Source organism: Trachurus trachurus (assembly GCF_905171665.1).
Source record: "Trachurus trachurus genome assembly, chromosome: 3".
NCBI lineage: Eukaryota > Metazoa > Chordata > Actinopteri > Carangiformes > Carangidae > Trachurus > Trachurus trachurus.
In genome coordinates, this window is record NC_139893.1 from 17,267,753 (window position 1) to 17,285,854 (window position 18,102).

The 18,102-nt window shown below is 41.1% G+C and overlaps 1 protein-coding gene across 2 annotated transcripts in view; it reads left to right on the forward strand.

The window, feature by feature from the left end:
* Window positions 1-17,531, forward strand: part of LOC310984110 (FERM domain-containing protein 5-like) — a 70,080-nt gene extending 52,549 nt beyond the window's left edge. For both annotated transcript variants that reach the window (XM_083969231.1, XM_083969232.1), the window contains exons 5-14: window positions 3,513-3,610; window positions 5,825-5,948; window positions 8,239-8,326; window positions 8,534-8,622; window positions 9,384-9,447; window positions 9,666-9,757; window positions 9,873-9,947; window positions 10,102-10,170; window positions 10,319-10,425; window positions 13,745-17,531. In XM_083969231.1, the coding sequence (XP_083825357.1) occupies window positions 3,513-3,610; window positions 5,825-5,948; window positions 8,239-8,326; window positions 8,534-8,622; window positions 9,384-9,447; window positions 9,666-9,757; window positions 9,873-9,947; window positions 10,102-10,170; window positions 10,319-10,425; window positions 13,745-14,334 (1,396 nt within the window). In that variant the 3' untranslated portion in view covers window positions 14,335-17,531. The remainder of the gene's footprint in view (window positions 1-3,512; window positions 3,611-5,824; window positions 5,949-8,238; window positions 8,327-8,533; window positions 8,623-9,383; window positions 9,448-9,665; window positions 9,758-9,872; window positions 9,948-10,101; window positions 10,171-10,318; window positions 10,426-13,744) is intronic.
* The last annotated feature ends 571 nt before the right edge of the window (window positions 17,532-18,102 follow it).

Sequence of the window (18,102 nt, forward strand, 5' to 3'; positions counted from 1 at the left end):
CACAAATAGACTTGGAAAGAATTCAGACTTTCAGACAAGTTTTTGTTGACTGCCAAAGGCTAAAAGCAAGATCTGAGGGACGATAGATTTGTGAGGACTCTGAATTGAACGTTGCATGTAAATTTCTGTCTGAAAAGGCGCTTATATACTGATGCATGAGCCAGAGACACTTGAAATGATTGTAACTTGTAACTGTAAAACAGTGAAACAATCAAATTGTAACTTGTGTGATGCAGTTTTTGTGAAACTGGTGCCAGTATTTTCAAAAAAGCCAAACACATCAAACATGTAGTATCAACACAATGTTTTTTAAACTAAATTTCCCTCCGAACAGCTGATCATCATCATAAATCCCTGAGACATTGGTATTTCTGTGTTATCACAGACCTTTTTTCCGTTCAGCAAGTAGCAGCAACCTGTTGGTTGGTTTGTGAACTCAATGCCAGTATCAAAGGGGAGGTGATGGGTGGTGGAACAGGACATGAAAAATCAAGCCCTGCAGTAGGAGGCGGTCAGGAGCAATCACTTCAGCCACTGTCATTCTGTACGGCCATTTCAGCAACAGGTCCTGATGCGTGTGATTATTCTGAGATGGAAGTACTGTAGAGACTGGAAACACGAAAACACAAAGAACCAAGGCAGTTGGGAAAGAAAATAGCACTCTTGTCTTTTAGCATTTGTGTGCTGAGTGCAGTAAACAACAGAGGACACAAACTACTGTAGATGTTGTGTTCACTGCTGTGCACCATGTCTGCAAAGTGGGTTTTAGTGGATGCTCCCTGTTAGTTAAAGCCACTAACTGTGGTTGAACAGAGAAAATGGATAGTTAAGTGTGAGAGTGGATCTAAGAGTATGCCACTGACATTATTAAAGCAGAAATGTAACATAGATTCCCTTTTAATAAACCTCTTACATCCAGTTTGGGACAATTACATCATACATCACTATTTTCTTTAACCACAGTCTGAAAGTGCTGATGTAGAGCAAAGCTAGATGGGAGATAAGAAATCAGTCCCCACAGTGCACTGAGACCGATTTCATTGAATCACTGGGGATATGTCTATCTTCTGCTTTTCTATTAACTTTCTTGTCTCGTAAAATCAGATCAGATGTATTTTTAAACTTTACCGTCATTATTTATTGCCTCTGCAGTTAGTTTTTATAGAACTGAAAAATGAGTAACAACACTGCAGTTTAGTGGCAATTTAAAAAAAAAAGTATAATTTTCCATTTGAACAGAGAAAGATTTCAGTGAAAACTTATTAAAATCCTTCATCTTCCTAGATCCTTTAATTGCTTAGTTCCTTTGATCAAGAACCGAAAAATGTTTTAAAAGTTTTATGACTGATCTCCGTGTCTTCTTTATTACTGATTCAGAGTAACTATAAGGTAACACACACACTAGGGTATTTTAAATCTAAAATCGCCTCAGCTATCAAAAGGCACACAGTGATGCAGCTATAAAAGAAAGACCACAAGTTGAGTTTCAGAGCAGCATCCAGAGGTCCATATAGTGGCCCTGTGTGTGTATTGTGGGGTTGAATCTTCCCTTTTTCAGTGTCATGATGCTCCTTGTTCCTACTATATTGTGTGTGGCATCTAAGACAGCTGTGTAAACTTGGGTGAGGAGTGAGCCATAGAGCTAGTGAGCACGCAGATCCGTCTAAATCGCATCCCTCGACTGGTTGCCACGCAATCCACGTTTGATTCACAGTCCAGCTCTTCTTGGTAGAGCAGAGCTCCTCCATCCTCCACCATCTGTTCTGACTGGAGGATTCACAGAAACAAACATTCACATGGATTCTTATAGTGCCGTAACAGTATTTCACAACAATCTTGTTTTTATACACATTTTGAAGGTATTTGATATGGGTACCATGCAGTGCAATGAGTTTTAATACAGGAAGAACACGCAAACTCTACATAAAAGGGCCTGGGGATAAAACCTAGGACCCTCCTGCTAACCACTGGACCTCATGTTAGCTCATGACTTTGCACAATTGACTAATTGGGATCCATATGCAAATAAGGCCTTACCCTAACCCCAACTCTACCGATGTGCTCATATGATAAATTACACTGACTGTAGACATCAGGTGATATCATCATGCGATGCTCAATGTACACACTGACTCTGCTGGACAGCTTTCACAGCAATGCTAGTGCTGCTATACTATTTATTGCTTTGCTGCTCAGAGACAAGCAGAATCACAGGCGTATGAAATGAATACAGCGCAGGAACATTCTCATATGAGTAATCCCTGGATGTTGTGGACCAGGCCAGACCAGCAGACTAGCAATCATATTTTAAATCACTGTCCGCTCTCAGAATGATTACGTTTTAGGTGGAGTTGTCGCCGCGAGGCAGGCAGCAGCAAGTTGTGTGTCTCCAATGTTCTAAAAGATAACTTTGGTTTTTCAATCACACATTCATTTAGTTTTTCAAAATTCTAATTATAAATTAATTACAAATGGGTTTTGAAAGAGCCATAGAGTAATGAAACTGCAGCTTGTCTGTAATAGCCACTGATAGAGCGTCTGAAAAAGGCTGGTAAACACACAGACAGCTGCATCCTAAAATATTGTGAGTTTCTAGTTTCTGTAAGGACACTGAGCCCTTCACTGACAGTATAGCCTACATGCTTGTGATTTTGTTTGTTTACCCATGCTTAACGGGTTTAGCCTCGTAAACCAGCCTCTCGCGGAAGTGCATTTCATTTCATTCCGAGGGAGAGTCTGGCCTCATCCCCATTCTAAGCGTTTGGACTGAAACCCTCAGAAGGCCGAGCCAATCAGCGTCGCCCGCTGTGATTGACACAGCACGTTGGCCAATCAGGGACCGACTGGTGCAAAGCCCCGTCACTACACCAACTTTCTGATTGGCTGAATGGGGTTGTCTGTCAACGCTACTACCAAAGATATTAAACCGTCTTTGCTACTACTCCCGCCCAGCTCCCGTCCACCCCAAACGCTTAGAGGGGGGATGAGGCCAGACTCTCCCGAGAAATGAAATGAAATGCATTTCCGCGAGAGGCTGGTTTACGAGGCTAACGGGTTACCATGAAGAAAATATCATAAAAGTTTTGGTACGTGCACGTTTATCATTCCTAGAAAATAATAACAGCTTTGGTGATTTTCTGACTGATCTGTCACAGCTTGAGTTTTATGCTAATGATGATAATATACCTTGGCTTTATTTATATAGCACCTTTTAAAACAAGAATTTACAACACAACAAACAAACATGGTGAAACCTATTGTGTTAGCATTGTCATTGTTGAGTAAGCCAACATTAGGCAGTGGCAAGCCCTCACAGAGTCTCTAGCACAGTTAAATAGTTAAATTCATTTTTCAGGTCCTAACTGACAAAGTGAGGAGATTCCCTCCTCTAACAATCTCTTAGCCACATTAAGCTTTTACCACCCAGCATGTTGCCAGGGGGGAGAACTATCAATATATTGATCCTATCTAAATAATGACCCAAATTAGTTTCTTTGTGTTCCACTCCACAGATATCTCGTCTTCCTGCAGGTTAAGAGAGATCTCTACCATGGTCGCCTCCTGTGTAAGACATCAGATGCTGCTCTTTTGGCTGCCTACATATTACAAGGTACGACAGTGTGGCCGTTAAAAGACTTTAACCAGACTGCTGTGCCGTTATTGTAACACAGCTCTCAAAAGACATCCTAACATTAGGGCAGAGAAACACAAGCAGTGGAACAGTTTCCTTTCATTGGTGCATGTCAGACATTTACAGGTTATTTCTCACTAATTGTTTTAATGAGAAATTAGTTGATTTTGTTTCAGTGTTGAATGTTTTCATTCTCCACGTTTGCGCTCCCATTGGGGAATCACTGCCCCAAAGACTTTAGCTACAATTACCATATTTCATAATGTTTGTGACCTCCTATAGACTCTCTGATTTCCATATGACCCTGGCTTGTTAATAAATATTTGGCAGCAGTTTAGGTGTGTGTTTGTGTGTGCAGTTGTTTTGTGTGTGGGTGTGTGCAAATGTGCAGATGAAGCACGTTTACAGAGATGTATGAAGGCTGATAGATCGCTGTTGTTGGACCCCGAGAATCTGTTTCTTTTTTTTTTCTACACTAATTGAAAATACTTATTTATAACCCTATAACCCTAATCAGCATACATTTAGACACAGTTATTTATATATTTATTTTTAAATCAAGGCTTTCAATGGAAAAAATTCCATTATATTCTTCCTGACAGTTTTTCTGCACAAAACTTGACTATTTTGGTCCCGTTGGTCATTTTGCTGAGAGGTGACATACGTTCAGCAGCAGTTCATCAGTCACACAACTGGCTGATCAGCTCTGCTGCAGCCTTTTGTCTTTCAGCTGCCTCCTGAATCTAAATGTTGTTGGGTGTCTCTGTGCAGCTCTACCCACAAGACAGAACATCAATATACTGGAAGACACTCCTTCGTAATGCCCGTCCGTGTCTACTGTGCAGCCATAGGGTTTATTTACACCGTTTGATAGTTTGGTTTAAAATAAAAAAAACCTCTGCACTAGCTTACCGCATCAATATAGAGACATACAAAGGAGGAATCAACTTTCTGTCTTTGCAAATTTGAGGGTGTCTGAGCTTTCCCTTCCTGTGAGGCTTTTCTTCACCAGGTGTTTCACAATGAGACACCGACAACATGTCAGAAAATGTGAATCCACATTGTGTGTGTGTGTGTACTGTGAATATAAACTGGAGGCATCTTAGCTCCACAGTATGCAGTCTACAGCTGTGACGCTGCCTGAGCAGCACAGCACACTACAGTAGAGTATTCTCCCCTGAGAGCAGACAAGTAGCCAAACTCTCCCTGCATTTCCTCCACCATCGGTAAACTGATGTCAGTGGTTAGTAAACTAGGCTGCGACAACTGGCTACAGGGATGCAGAGAACATTGGCAGGCATGTTTGATGATCGAGACACGGCAACTGAATAACCTATGGAGACATGGATAAAGATTGGCAAGGAGTTCTTTTAGGGGGAGTTTTTGTTCCACACACATTTTTGGTTTGATGACGTCTTCAGGGAGTAAATATAAAGTAGTTTTGTCACATAAAACAAGTCACACTTGGTCTATCCAGTATGCACAATGATCTTTTTTTGACTGGCTTTACAATGAAAACCTTGATATCTGCATCTTTGCTTTGTGCTCTGAAAAATGTGTACTCTGGGCTTTTCTCTTCCCAAAGATTAAAATGAAACATGCCCTTGGTAGTGTTGAATTGAATACAAAGATCAGATTTGATAATTTTAAACATTAGAAATCGTTACAGTTTTTTCATATAACGGGTTATTGCAAACCATCTTTCCACCATCACCATTCACTCACAAACATGTCATAACATGTGTTTTTGCATCATGTTATTTGAATGTTCATGGAATGAAGCAGGTTTCCTGCTTTGTTTCCTCCTACTGCTTCTCCCCAGCAGACAATACGTAATCCGTGCCTCCTCTCTGCATGTTACTTCAGGAGATATTATGTGGCTTTCATGCTCAGAGCAGAGCAAATATCAACAGCCCATGCACCCAGCAGCGATGCCATGTCTTTAAAATCCCTAAAATATCAGACCAAGCTGATGGAGCTTAGTAGTGGTGTTGAGTGTAGAACAGAAAAGCAGAGTAAGAAAACTATTTTTGTTTAACTTACTTAGCGTTGGTTATGATTGGTCTTCTCTTCTTCGGCCCAGAGTAATGCCTTAGGTGGAAATAAATGGGTTTGTAATAATAAATAGATAAGTGAAACAAATAGTCGTCCTTAACTTTTCGTGTGATGTTATTTTTCTTTTCCCATTTCCAGCTGAAATTGGTGACTACGACCCTGGGAAACACCCAGAGGGCTACAGCTCCAAGTTCCAGTTCTTCCCCAAGCACTCAGAGAAGCTGGAGCGGCGGATCGCTGAGATCCACAAGACTGAGCTGATGTAAAGTGACACCTGTCCATGTCCCTGTGTACTTCACCTTCACTTCCAGAGCAGCCATGGAGGCACACCTGACGTATAGCCCCTGTACACTCTACTCCTTTATAGAGCATTTAAAATAACCCTAACCCCAACTGGTCACACTTTGGAAACAACAATGATCCACTGCTCTGATGGTTTTAGGTCTCCACATAACACATGGACACTTATCATGGCTGCAACAGTGATGCAGTTTGAAAACCGATTCTTTCTTTCCTACACGATTATGAGATTGAAATGTGTGAATCACAAGCTGTGACAAAAAGAAACTACTTTTTGTCTTCTTTTTGACCTCATTCTCATTAATATACAGTACACAATCAATTTAAACAGCTGATTTTATATCATCTATACCGCTGAGGAAATGAAGATCACTAAAAAAGGAACATCTCACCTCATTTAATATGAAATACTGTATGTTGAGAGCAATAGGTTTGTAATGTGACCTCTTAATGTATCTTCACCTTGTTACAAGCTCTGTAGGTTTCACTTAGCACCTCTGCAGAGCAACATACAGGCATTTTATTATAAAGCTTTATGACTGACATCCACCGCTACATGGTGTCTGCAGCGTCCTCCACAGTGTTTGGCCGACCAGATGCTCCAATCAATTTTCCAGTAGCAACAGTGGCGAGGCCTTTTAGACTGCAGGTCTCATAAAAGATTGCAGTTGTTTGCCCTATAAGTTTTGTAGGGGCCTTGTTGCTTGAGGCAGTGTCAGTGGCACCCACTAATAGTCTGGTGAGGTGTCAGAGTGGTCTCAGCGAGCAACAATCAGATTCTAGATCCAGTGAGGAAAAAATCTTTGTGTTTGATTTTTTTTTCTTGTAGATTGTTCCTGAATCGAATCCTGCAAAACTGTGCGTTCAGCCAGTCTGCAGTAAAGAGTCAGCAGTGATGGTGGACTCACTCACTTCATACAGTACAGCTAGTGATGACCATAGGTGGAGATGTGCAGTCTCCTCTCATTCTTCTACATGACTAGGGCCATCGTGAGAGTCACTCTGCCCCTCCGATGGCTACATGTTTTTGCACTTTCAAGGAGAGAGAGGCCTCAGTGTGTGAGTGGCGCTTGTGTGACCTGCAAAAGCAGCAAGCACTATCTGGTCGCTTGTTCCTCTGACTGGTGGTGTTTGGAGAGTGGGGGCCACCTTTGCAATATTTGTCATCTTATGATATGGATATGTGGAGCTCAGTCAGGCTCAGTTAACGTTGTTTTTTAAGAGAAAGGGTGGTAGACAGTGTGGGCCACAGCAGGTAGTGTAAGCGTTTGGTTTTGCCTCCTTAAGCCCGTAGAGCCCAACCGAAGCCACGGCCTGTCTGAAATATAGTAAAGGTTACACATTGTAACCTGAGCACCTTGAACACAGACAGAATCCTCCAACCTTGTCATGTTTTATCTCTCCTTGTGGATTAAATGTGGAATGCACAATCTTTGTTTCCTCAACTCCAACCCATTTATCTCTTGTCTTCTTTTTTATTTTTATTGGCTTGTCTACACACACACACACACACACACACACACACACACACACACACACACACACACACACACACACACACACACAGGTGGACACTGGCCCTGGTTATAGATTTGATCCTGCACTGCCCTCTATTGCTCATAGAGGACAAACAAATGCATATCTCTATAGTTGTGTGTCTGGAGAGGCAAAAGTTTTACCTTAAACCATTTTAGAGTAAAAAAAAAAAAAAAAGATACCAATGCCGGCAGAATTACAAACTGTTGTGCCAGGCTGTTTGACTGAGACTGAGGATTAAAAAAGAGCCTGCTGTATTTTAAACCCTTCTTCCTTGTGGGTCAGTAGAACAGCTGTAAGGACATAACTTACTGATTTAGACTTAGACCTGGGACAAACAGGATCAGACAGACCTCTGAAATGTCATCAGCTTTAGCTTCATACTTTTGACATGGAGACCATATTTGATTATCAGATGAAGATAAGCAGCTCAGGCTTCTTTCTGGGAGGTAAACACTCTCTGCTGGAGCTCTGGATGAAGACAGCACTTTTACAAAACTGCTTCTTTTTTTCTTTTTAGCTTTAGTAACATCACAGGTTCAAAACACATATCCTGTTTTCTTGTAAAATCAGAAATTGAGATTAACCTCTTATTTATCACAAAAAAAGCTAAATCTTCATCACATCATAAGATGTGCCGTGAATTCACAAGTTTTTGACAGTTTTTTTTTTAAATTATTGGTTTTTTTTATTTGTTTATAATTTTTTTTCCCCAGAGGTCAGACTCCTGAAACATCAGAGCTCAACTTCCTCCAGAAGGCTCAGATGCTGGAGACATATGGAGTGGACCCTCATCCATGCAAGGTGGTCTTTACTCACACAAATCTCCTATTAAAAGCTTGTGTATTGTATGTGTTTATGTTTTTTTCAATGTGCAGTTTGTTGCAATAAGTTATTCTGGGTTGTTGTTTTTTTTTTTAGAAAATGTGAATCGAAATGAATGTACTGTGCTGCCCTTGAATGTCCTTTATCAGTGTATAACATTTACTCTTATGTCTGTGTGTCTGTCAGGATGTGTCTGGAAACCCAGCTTTTCTGGCTTTCACTCCTTTTGGATTCACTGTGCTGCAAGGAAACAGAAGGGTCCATTTACTCAAATGGTGAGCACAGGCCAACAGCTCCAACTGGACATGGTGAAAAGTTCACAACATGTGTGTATGTAGGCTAACTACACTACACATAATCACTCTGGAGACCAAATGTCCTATATGCAGTGATGTGGTTGAATAGACATTGACATACTGTAGGGGTTTGCATGTTTGCATACAGATCTAGATGTGAGTAAAACTGAATCACAACAGAGTTGAAACTCTATCAGTGAAATGAATTTATGTTGAGGACATACTGTATGTCCAAGAGCCAAAAACATCCACACAAAAGTAAGTAGCTCACACCAGGCTGGTAGGAACAGTGCTGTGATTAAGCATTGTGCTTTAAATGAGTGGACATCCATGGTATGTTCTGTACATGAAATATAAACAGTATTTACTTTTTTCAAACTAACTCTGCAGTTTTATTGTTGTAACATGTCTTTTTTCTTTTTTAAATCTCCTGCATTTTGCTCTTGTAATGTGAAGTTGTACGATCAATGTGTCTAGACTTTTCCACACAGAAATGAAAGCCTGTGCTTCTTATTAATTTGCCTCCAGCTACAATTAATATTTTAGCACCTTTGTCCATTTCTGTCTCTCCCTTCTTTCCTTCCTCTCTCACCCTCTTCTGCTCAACCTTCTACTCTCTCTTTAATTCTGTTGCTGTTCTTCTTTCTCCATCTTTTTCTCTCTCTCTATTTTTCCTTCATTTCCTTGTCCTTCTTGTCCTCCCTTGTATCTCTGCCCTTTGTCCTGTCTCTGTATCTCAGGGAGGAGGTGACCAAACTCAAGTTTGAAGCAAAGACATTCCATATATATGCAAATCAGAAGGAGGTATGTGCATGCATTATTAAAACGCTGCCTTTTTCAGGCCCACGGATCTCAGGAAGTTAGATGAGAATGGTCCTGTTTTATGCATGGAGACACTGTCACTGGGGAGCCAAAGTAATCTATCCTTAATGTGTGTGTTTAGCCATGTGTTTTAGTATACAAAATAGCAACATAAAGCCATACATACATATACGTATGAGCTGATGTGCTGCTTGTTACAGGACAAGAAAATCATACTGACTTACTTTGCACCTACACCTGAGGCCTGTAAGCATCTGTGGAAATGTGGAGTGGAGAATCAGGCTTTCTACAAGTGAGTCACAGCACCTGCACAAGAGTAAACCTCAAGAAGGAGTTCATTTCACTCATTTCATTCAGGTTTATGATTATATTCATGAGATTTCCCTCATTTCCCCGTTCATTCACAGGTTGGAGAAGTCGAGTCAAGTTCGCACTGTGTCCAGTAGTAATCTCTTCTTCAAGGGTAGTCGCTTTAGATACAGGTATCAAATGCACGCAGGGAAATCTGTCAGCATTAACTACATGTTCACACATTGAGAACATAAAATATTGTTGACATATTCTTGTTTTTTTTGTTGTCGTCTCATTTTGTATAAATCAAAGATAAAGAGATTTTCTTGTCCTATGTTTTATCAGTGGAAAGGTTGCGAAGGAAGTCATGGAACAAAGTGCCAAAATTAAAAGAGACCCCCCGGAGATCCACAGGTAAGATTTCTTGTATTAGTTAACGTATGAATCTCAAACTAGGACTTATTGTATACATTTACATTTTTTTTTTTTTTTTTTTTTTTTTTTTACATATTTGTGTATTCATGACTATCTGTATGCATTTATGTGTTGTGTGTTTGCCCAGGGCTGGCATGGTGCCAAGTAGGAGCTGTCCATCCATCACCCATGGCCCCCGTTTGACCAGCGTGCCCAGGACCCGGCGAAGAGCTGTGCACATCTCTATCATGGAAGGTAAAACACACACACACACACACACACACACACACACACACACACACACACAAAAAAAAACAGAGTAGACAAATAAATAAATGAATTTCTGGGGACACCAAAAAGTGACGGACTGTCTGTGGAGCACACGTTTGTTAAGTGCTTTATTAAAATGTCAATATCACATGAATTATATATAATTGTAAATATGTACTATAGCTTAGCTTTAGTCTTTCGCCGGGTGCATCACTTATGAGCTCTCAGGGCCACCGTAGACTTTTCATTCAGATCAACTGTGAATGAATGGGTTTGGTCAAGTTTGTAAACAAATCTAGCTCATTATTTATTGTGTGTGTCTATTCATTACTTTAGCAATTTACATATTTCAAACATTTATCTGTAGCATTTAGCCAACTGTTCAGACTTCTGCAGCTCACCTGCTGACTGGTTTTCAGTCACTAGTGTCACAGCTGATTTAGTGGTCTGTCTTTGTGCCGTTTAAACAAAGTTGAAAGGTTTAAACAAAGATTAAAACAATGCAGTCAAAGTTCTCAACAAATTTAATTAAAGTTTCCATCTAACAGAGCTGTTTATCGCTAAAAATAAATCAATCGTTCGTTAGTTTATTTTTCCATCCAGCACCTGTGTATGTTCCTTTGATGCACACGTTCTTCAAGCTCTTGGGATTTTTTTAGAATCAAACCGTAGTTTGTACAAGCTCTACTCATCTGCCTGGCAGCTGCTGAAGTGCTCCCTGTGATACAAGTGGGGTGGGGAGGGGTTTGGAGGATCACTCTCCTAGTCCATGTGACTTTATCTGCTATGGATCATCACACATAGAGACACACACACACACACACACACACACACACACACACACACACACACACACATATAGATCTCTTGTGTGATAACGCACTTCTTGTCTTGGATTATGCTTACTGAAACACACACACAAGTAGCACCCATCAGCCAGTGGCCTCAGGCATTATTTTGACATGAGCGAGTCATGCTGTCAGTTTATAAAGGGCACTTACTGTACCCTCTCTCTTCCAACAGGCTATTAACCTTTTACCAGCACTGTCACCGTGAGTGAGTTTGCTGTTAGTTGAAGAGACTGAATAAAAATAAAAAATAAACAAACTTTCAGTCCTCAGCTTTTGTCACACAGGCCTCCATCTTGTCATTGGCTCAAAGAGCAGGCTCTGACATTGCACCCCACTGTTGCAACAGAGTAACAAACCCCCTGTGTTTTGTCCTGTTGCTCTGTCTGCGCTGGTATTCTCACTGGTAATAATATCTCAGGCTGTAAATAGCTCCCGCTGTCAGCAGCCATGCAGCGTATGTCACAGCCGACAGCAGGGGTGGGAGAGGTGAGCGGAGCCACAAGTGGACCACATTCCTGTGCGTTGTCGTTCACTCTGTCCGTCTTTCTATTTATCAGTCACTGTCAGCCGGCATGTGGGAGGAGAGAGGGCTGTTTAGTTAGCCAGGCACAGTCAGAGACACAGAGAGGCAGCAGGAGGAAAGAGAGGAGAAGCAGCTGTGAGAACTGACAAAGAGTCAAAGGAAAAGCGGCAGAAGTGTGTTGGAACGCAGGCAGAATTCGACGACAGGTGCTCTTTGCTCGCCTTCAACCATGGTGAAGTGTCTGATCTGCATCAAGACCAAGGTGAATGTTCACCTGCGCATGATCAACCACTGTTATCGAGATGTGAAGGTGCGCGTGCTGTCTCTGGGACCCAGGCTCTTGGGCAAGGCCCTGGGGGTCCTGCCTCTCTTCCCAGCTCTCCCTGGGGGGGCATCATCCTCAGGCTCTACTGCTGCAGGGGCGGGACAGAGCTCAAGGAGCCCTGCCAGCCTAGCTGTCCCACCTCAGCTCTATGGCTGCAGCACGCCAGACAGTCATGCAGGTAAAAACAAAAACAAGACTGTGAGCAACCATAGACTGTAAAAAGAAGTGTGCAACATGGGTGATTAACAAACAACAGCAAGGCACAAATAAGACTCAAAATAGGTGAACAGAGAGAAAAGAACAAAACGAAACAAAAAAAAGGTGGACTTTTTCTTTTGTGTGTGTGTTTGCGTGTGTGTAATTGATTGGTTTCTAGTGTGAGATATTTGGACCAGGAGAGAGTATAGTAGTAAAAAGATAATGAAAGAGAGAAGAATGGATGGATAGAGAGAAAAAGAAGAAAAATAAGTAAAAGTAAGTAGTAGTACTGGAGGTCATGGAGTTTTGAGTGAGTGTTTACAGCTTCTACAGAGGGTCCTGGATTTGAAAAGCAATTTGACGAGTCTCTGTTAAAGAATAATGTTGAATGTTATATGAACTGTATTAATAGACTATAAACTGTAGAATTTGAATCTGTTGTTATCAAAGCTTTAACGCTTACTGCACATTGTCGTCATCAAGCTTCCAGAGAACATGAGGATCTAGTGAGGGTCGTGGTCGAGGTCGCTGTGCTTATGTGTCATACTTAAGGGTTAGAGTTACCACTTCAAAGTATTTCATTTACACAACTAGACAGCCGGATCTGTGGCTCAACCATACTGTATGTGACGAATAGCATAGGCATGAGAACAACGCTTCCCCTCCAGCCATTTTGTAATTATGAGGTTGGCACAGCGTCCAACAGAGCACAGTGTACCTGAATGTTCTGGCAGCCCAGCAGCGAGTCAGCCTGAGAATCAAAGAGGCTGAGTGAATCTCTAATGAATCGCAAATGAAGACAATTTCCCCTCGGAGAAACTTTTTCAAGTGGCTTCAAAAAGCAGGGACAGGTTCTTCATTTTTCATGAGTTTACAGAAGAGAAAAACACCGTAGCTGTAAACTATGATGAAATCCGACCTGCACAGGAGGAAGTGAACAGTGTAAGCTCTAATTGGAGTGATACTGCAGCAAATCTGCCCCACTAATAACACAGACTGGAAATCTTATGAATTAGGAGGAGACATTTCATTACATCACCAAGGAATATGTCAGATGATTTGTGTTTGAAATCAAAAATAAGTAAACACAGATTTAAAAAGGTGGTATGTAATAGAAATAATCTGAAATCTAATTTGATTCACATAGAATCACGACTTTCGCCTCAATTAAATTATATGTAGAAACATGCATCTTCTGCTTTACAGTAGTTTGACACTGTAAACACACACACAGGTCCATTGATACAGTGTGTGTTAAGTGTCTCCAGCTGTTAGGAAGGAGATCACACTGTTTGAGTTCATTTATTCCCAGTTTGATGCGAGTCCTCTCACATAATCCCTTTTTTTAAATGACTGTAAATATTGTATCTCCCTCATGAGCCGTCTTCCTCTGCTCTGTGCGTTCAGGTCTGGAGTCCCTGCGAGACAGCGCCCACTCCACGCCTGTTCGCTCCGTCTCCCATGGCGACTCCTTCATGCCTTCCCGGGGCCAGATGGTGGACGGCAGCGAGGCGAGTACATCAGCGGTCATCTCTGACGAGGCGTACAGCCCCTCAGACAGCATGCTGCCCACACCCGTGGCCGAGCACGGCCACGAGATGCCTTTGGCTCGCCACCTCAACGGCTCCACCTGCAGCGCGGACGAGCAGAAGGAGGGACAGGCGGGCACGTCGAAGGAGGGGCAGGCGGCGGAGGGAGGGAGAGGCAGGAGAGCGCTGCGTATGGTCAGGAGCAGGCCGTCGCCACCCAGCGACGTGGAGGAGCTCAACAAGTTCGTCCTGAGCGTGTTGCGTCTGTTCTTGGTTACCATCGGACTGCTGTTCGCCCTGCTGCTGCTCCTCATCATGCTGACAGAGTCGGACTTGGACATTGCCTTCCTGAGGGACATCCGCAAGACACCTGAATTCCAGCAGTTCCACTTTGAATACTTCTGCCCCCTGCGGCGCTGGTTCGCCTGTAAGTTACGATGGATGGGAGGTTTCCTCGTCAGCAAGTGAGGCGAGGTGGAAGGTTTCAGAGACTGATTATGACGACACAGGCCTCCAACTGATGGAGACGGGACACAAACAGACAGGAGAGAGGGAAAAGGGAAAAAGAAGGAAAAGGAAGAAGAATGATGCCAGGGAGGAGTTCCTGTCACAAGCCACGGACCGTCCCCTGAAAAGCCTTGTTTCTAATGTTTGACCATCACCGTGAGGAAAGAAAATCACATTTTACTTTGGAAATTATTATCATTATTATTATTTTTTACACAAAATCACAGCAACAGGGTTCCATTTAAATCCTGAAAGGGACAAGCCAGTCTGACAGACTCCACTTATTCAACCCCTGATAATAGTTGCCTTTATTTTTCTATTAATTTATAGCTCTGTTGTAACATTCATGTAAGACAGGACGAGCTGATTTGTGGAGGTGTGTGTTGTGTAACCTGAGGATCTAAAGTAAAGTTTGGAGAGACGAGTGGGGCAGTCTAGCTCATTGAATTTTTCTAATTCCAAACAACAACTTTCACAATGATTAAATGTTATTGTAGTCACTGCTGCTATGAGACTGATAACTGCTGCTGGGAGTTGTAACGGTATCTGTGGGGGTCAGAGAAAGTGTGGAGAGGAAAACTGAGCAGCACTTACCGAATGTAGACCAGTCCTGAGGAAAATAAAATTTGCAAATATTATGTTTTTGTTCCATATGGTTTTTAGGCACATATGTACAATTTGCTATGTGGAGCAACGAGACTTCAGCTCACTCCCTGAACTGTCCTGATGTGATAATGCAACCACACATCTGGCACACTGAATTTTATTTATATCAAGTGCTGAGAATTAATTGCAGTAGCTTTTTGAACCAGGAATGATGTCGGTGCTGCCCCGTTAGAAGCCTTGAATGATTTTTATTTTTTTGTACTAAATGTGAGTTAGTTCGTGGTCAGACGTGTGTTAAACATTGTGCTCACGTTGCCATTTTTGTCCAGAGCAAGGTTCGTTGTCCCATGACTATAAATTAAGCTTTAGTAAGAGGGTGTATAAGTAAGTAATGGATGCTGATTTTTTTTTTTTTTTTATTAAATAGCAGCCAAATAATGCTAATAACTACAATCAACTTCTCTGTGTAAGGAACAGTTGTCACTTTGCTGTAGTTATTTTTACAGTAGTTGAGAAGTGATGGGAGCACTGTAGTGATAGTAAAGTGTTTGGTTAGCTCTCTGACTCTTTGACACTCTAGAAGGAGCTTGTCTTGATGTGCAATACTGTTAATATAAAAAAAAAACTCCAGATCCTCTCCATGGTGGGAAATTTGACCTTGTTTTACCTTTGTAAAGTGCAAAACTAAGTGATATTTTCCCACAGTATACAGTTAAGAGAGCTAATGTACTTGTGTTTTTTTGTTTGAGACCCATGTTCTGTTTTTGTTTCGCCCTGCTGTGTTTAAATTTCTGTGTTTATCTGTAAAAGTTGAATATATTTAACTCATGTTTCCATTTTTTTCTGTACAAACCAATGTCTGGTTAGCACATGGAGATTTCCTCACAGTGACTTTTAACGGACTTGAAGTATTAATTTTACAGTCAGTATATGGTTTTCAGCCCCACGCTTCGCTTCCAACAGAGCCTAAGAGAAGTCATGTTTACGTCCTGTACTGCAATCTTCATCATCATCATCGCACCTACCAAAGAAAACCTCTGTTGTCTGATGTTTCTGTCAGTCTGCGTCAACAGATGGAAGCTCTGATAGTCTGCTCTCCTTCTCCGGCCTTATTATGTTCTTGTTCACAGGTTAGCCTACAGCCCAGAGTCACCAACAGCATCATATTGAAAACAAAAAAAAAACAAGTGGTTCATTAGGATATACTGTATGTAGGTGTGTATGCTGTGTGCCAGTGGTAACTCTAGGCTGATCAGCAGGTGTACAACATTATACCTAAACAAAAAACACACATATGGATGTATTATTTATGCAACAAGAGGAGTGGTTCAGGACTGTGATTGGCATGAGGGGTTGAGGAGGGGCAGTTTGGAAAGTTACCGTGTTAATGTTCAAGTTTTTCCTCCAAACACCCCACAAGATTAAAGTTAACATGAAAACAGTGCTTTGAGAATCCCTGTAGTATTAATTTAAATACCAGGCTTTAAATGTTGATGTTATTTTTGTACAGTACTAATATTTTCAAATTCAGCAATGGTGAAATGACCAGAGGTTTTGATAGTTATCAGTCTTTTTTTTTTTCCTCTTTTAGTGCAGTTGGATGAGGTTGAGTAACAGATATATCTACTATTTATATCCAATAGAAAAACATATGTGGCGGTTGATTGTGGGATGAATTACCGATGTGTTTGCTTTAATTCAGATGGTGCTCAGTGGTTTTTGATTAACGTGTTAGAGAGGTACTAGTTTAGGCTGAGAATTTCCTTTTTACCTCCTATAATTTGTTTGATTTTATGTTCATGCGTATGGAAAAAAAACATAATTTGAGCAATAAATATTAGATAATGTAACGAATAATAATAACTATGAATTGCAACACTAATGTTTGTCTAAAACGTCTTTTGAATCCTCTCAGAAGGTAAAACAGCCTGTAGATGCATGTGTGAAGGGAACAGAGCTCACTGCTCCTCATCAGCCACAGTGGGAGGTCAACAAAGATCATTCTCCAAAATAGTTGTTATCCAAAAAGTTCTCCTGTAAACCCTGTGTGTTGTGGCCTAATCCTAGACTGCTCTTCTGACTTGTTTTACAGAAACAGTAAAAGATGAAGGTATATAGACCCATTTTCACTTGACTCCGGAACAGATTTTACTAGTGACAGCAGAACGGTTTGTATTTTCTAGCCAATTAAAAACAGCAGAAGTAGCATACTCAACTACCTGAATCTTGCTTTGTGCAATGCAGTTCAATACATGGATTCTTTTTTTTTTTTTTTGTACTGCTAACATCTGTTTGAGATCACATGGATAAAGAGGGGGTGATGGTTCCACTGACTAGCAGCTGTTGTTGCTCTTTGTTTTCCTGATTTATGTAAAAACAGGAAATAAAGCCTCAGACGTGGTCGTACTGTAAGTTTCCTTCCCGTACCGTGGCCCTGCACATGGAAATGTCTCTGTAAGCATGTGTTCTGCATTTATTACCTCCAACAAGACTGCTTATTTCCAATCACTGACTGAAGACTGGTGTGCTCTATTTATGAATAAAATCTCATCTATTCTTGACATCTAGCAGCAAGTGTGGCTACAAGTTCAATTCTGGCTTCCTGCACTAAAACAAGACTGCAAACACACACACATACTATGCTTTTATGTGACAATGCTGCCCTCCTAAGGCCCATAACTATACCGACAGTGCTGATAGTGATGTTCACACTCATACATATGATATAAAACATCTCTATTTATTCTGTCAGAATCAGAAACCACAAACAAAAAGAAAACATAAAACGAACACAATGAAAGTCAAAATATTGTTGCGCTTACAAATTAACTGTGCCATGAAACAAATAAAACACAATTGTACTTCTGTAGAACATTTGGAATATAACAAACAGAAAAGCAAAACAGAGTTAATACAAACTTCTCAGTGTCCACATTTGATCACTGATTGCCTCCAGTGCCTGCACAATATTTATTTTTTAATTTTTCACTCTATATTTCAATCCCACTGAATGTAAACTGATTCTTGATGGTTCCTAATGAACAGAAAAAAATACTACTATCAAATGTGTACACGTCTCCACACATTGACCTTTATCAACTCAAGTGCACAATAAATGACAGA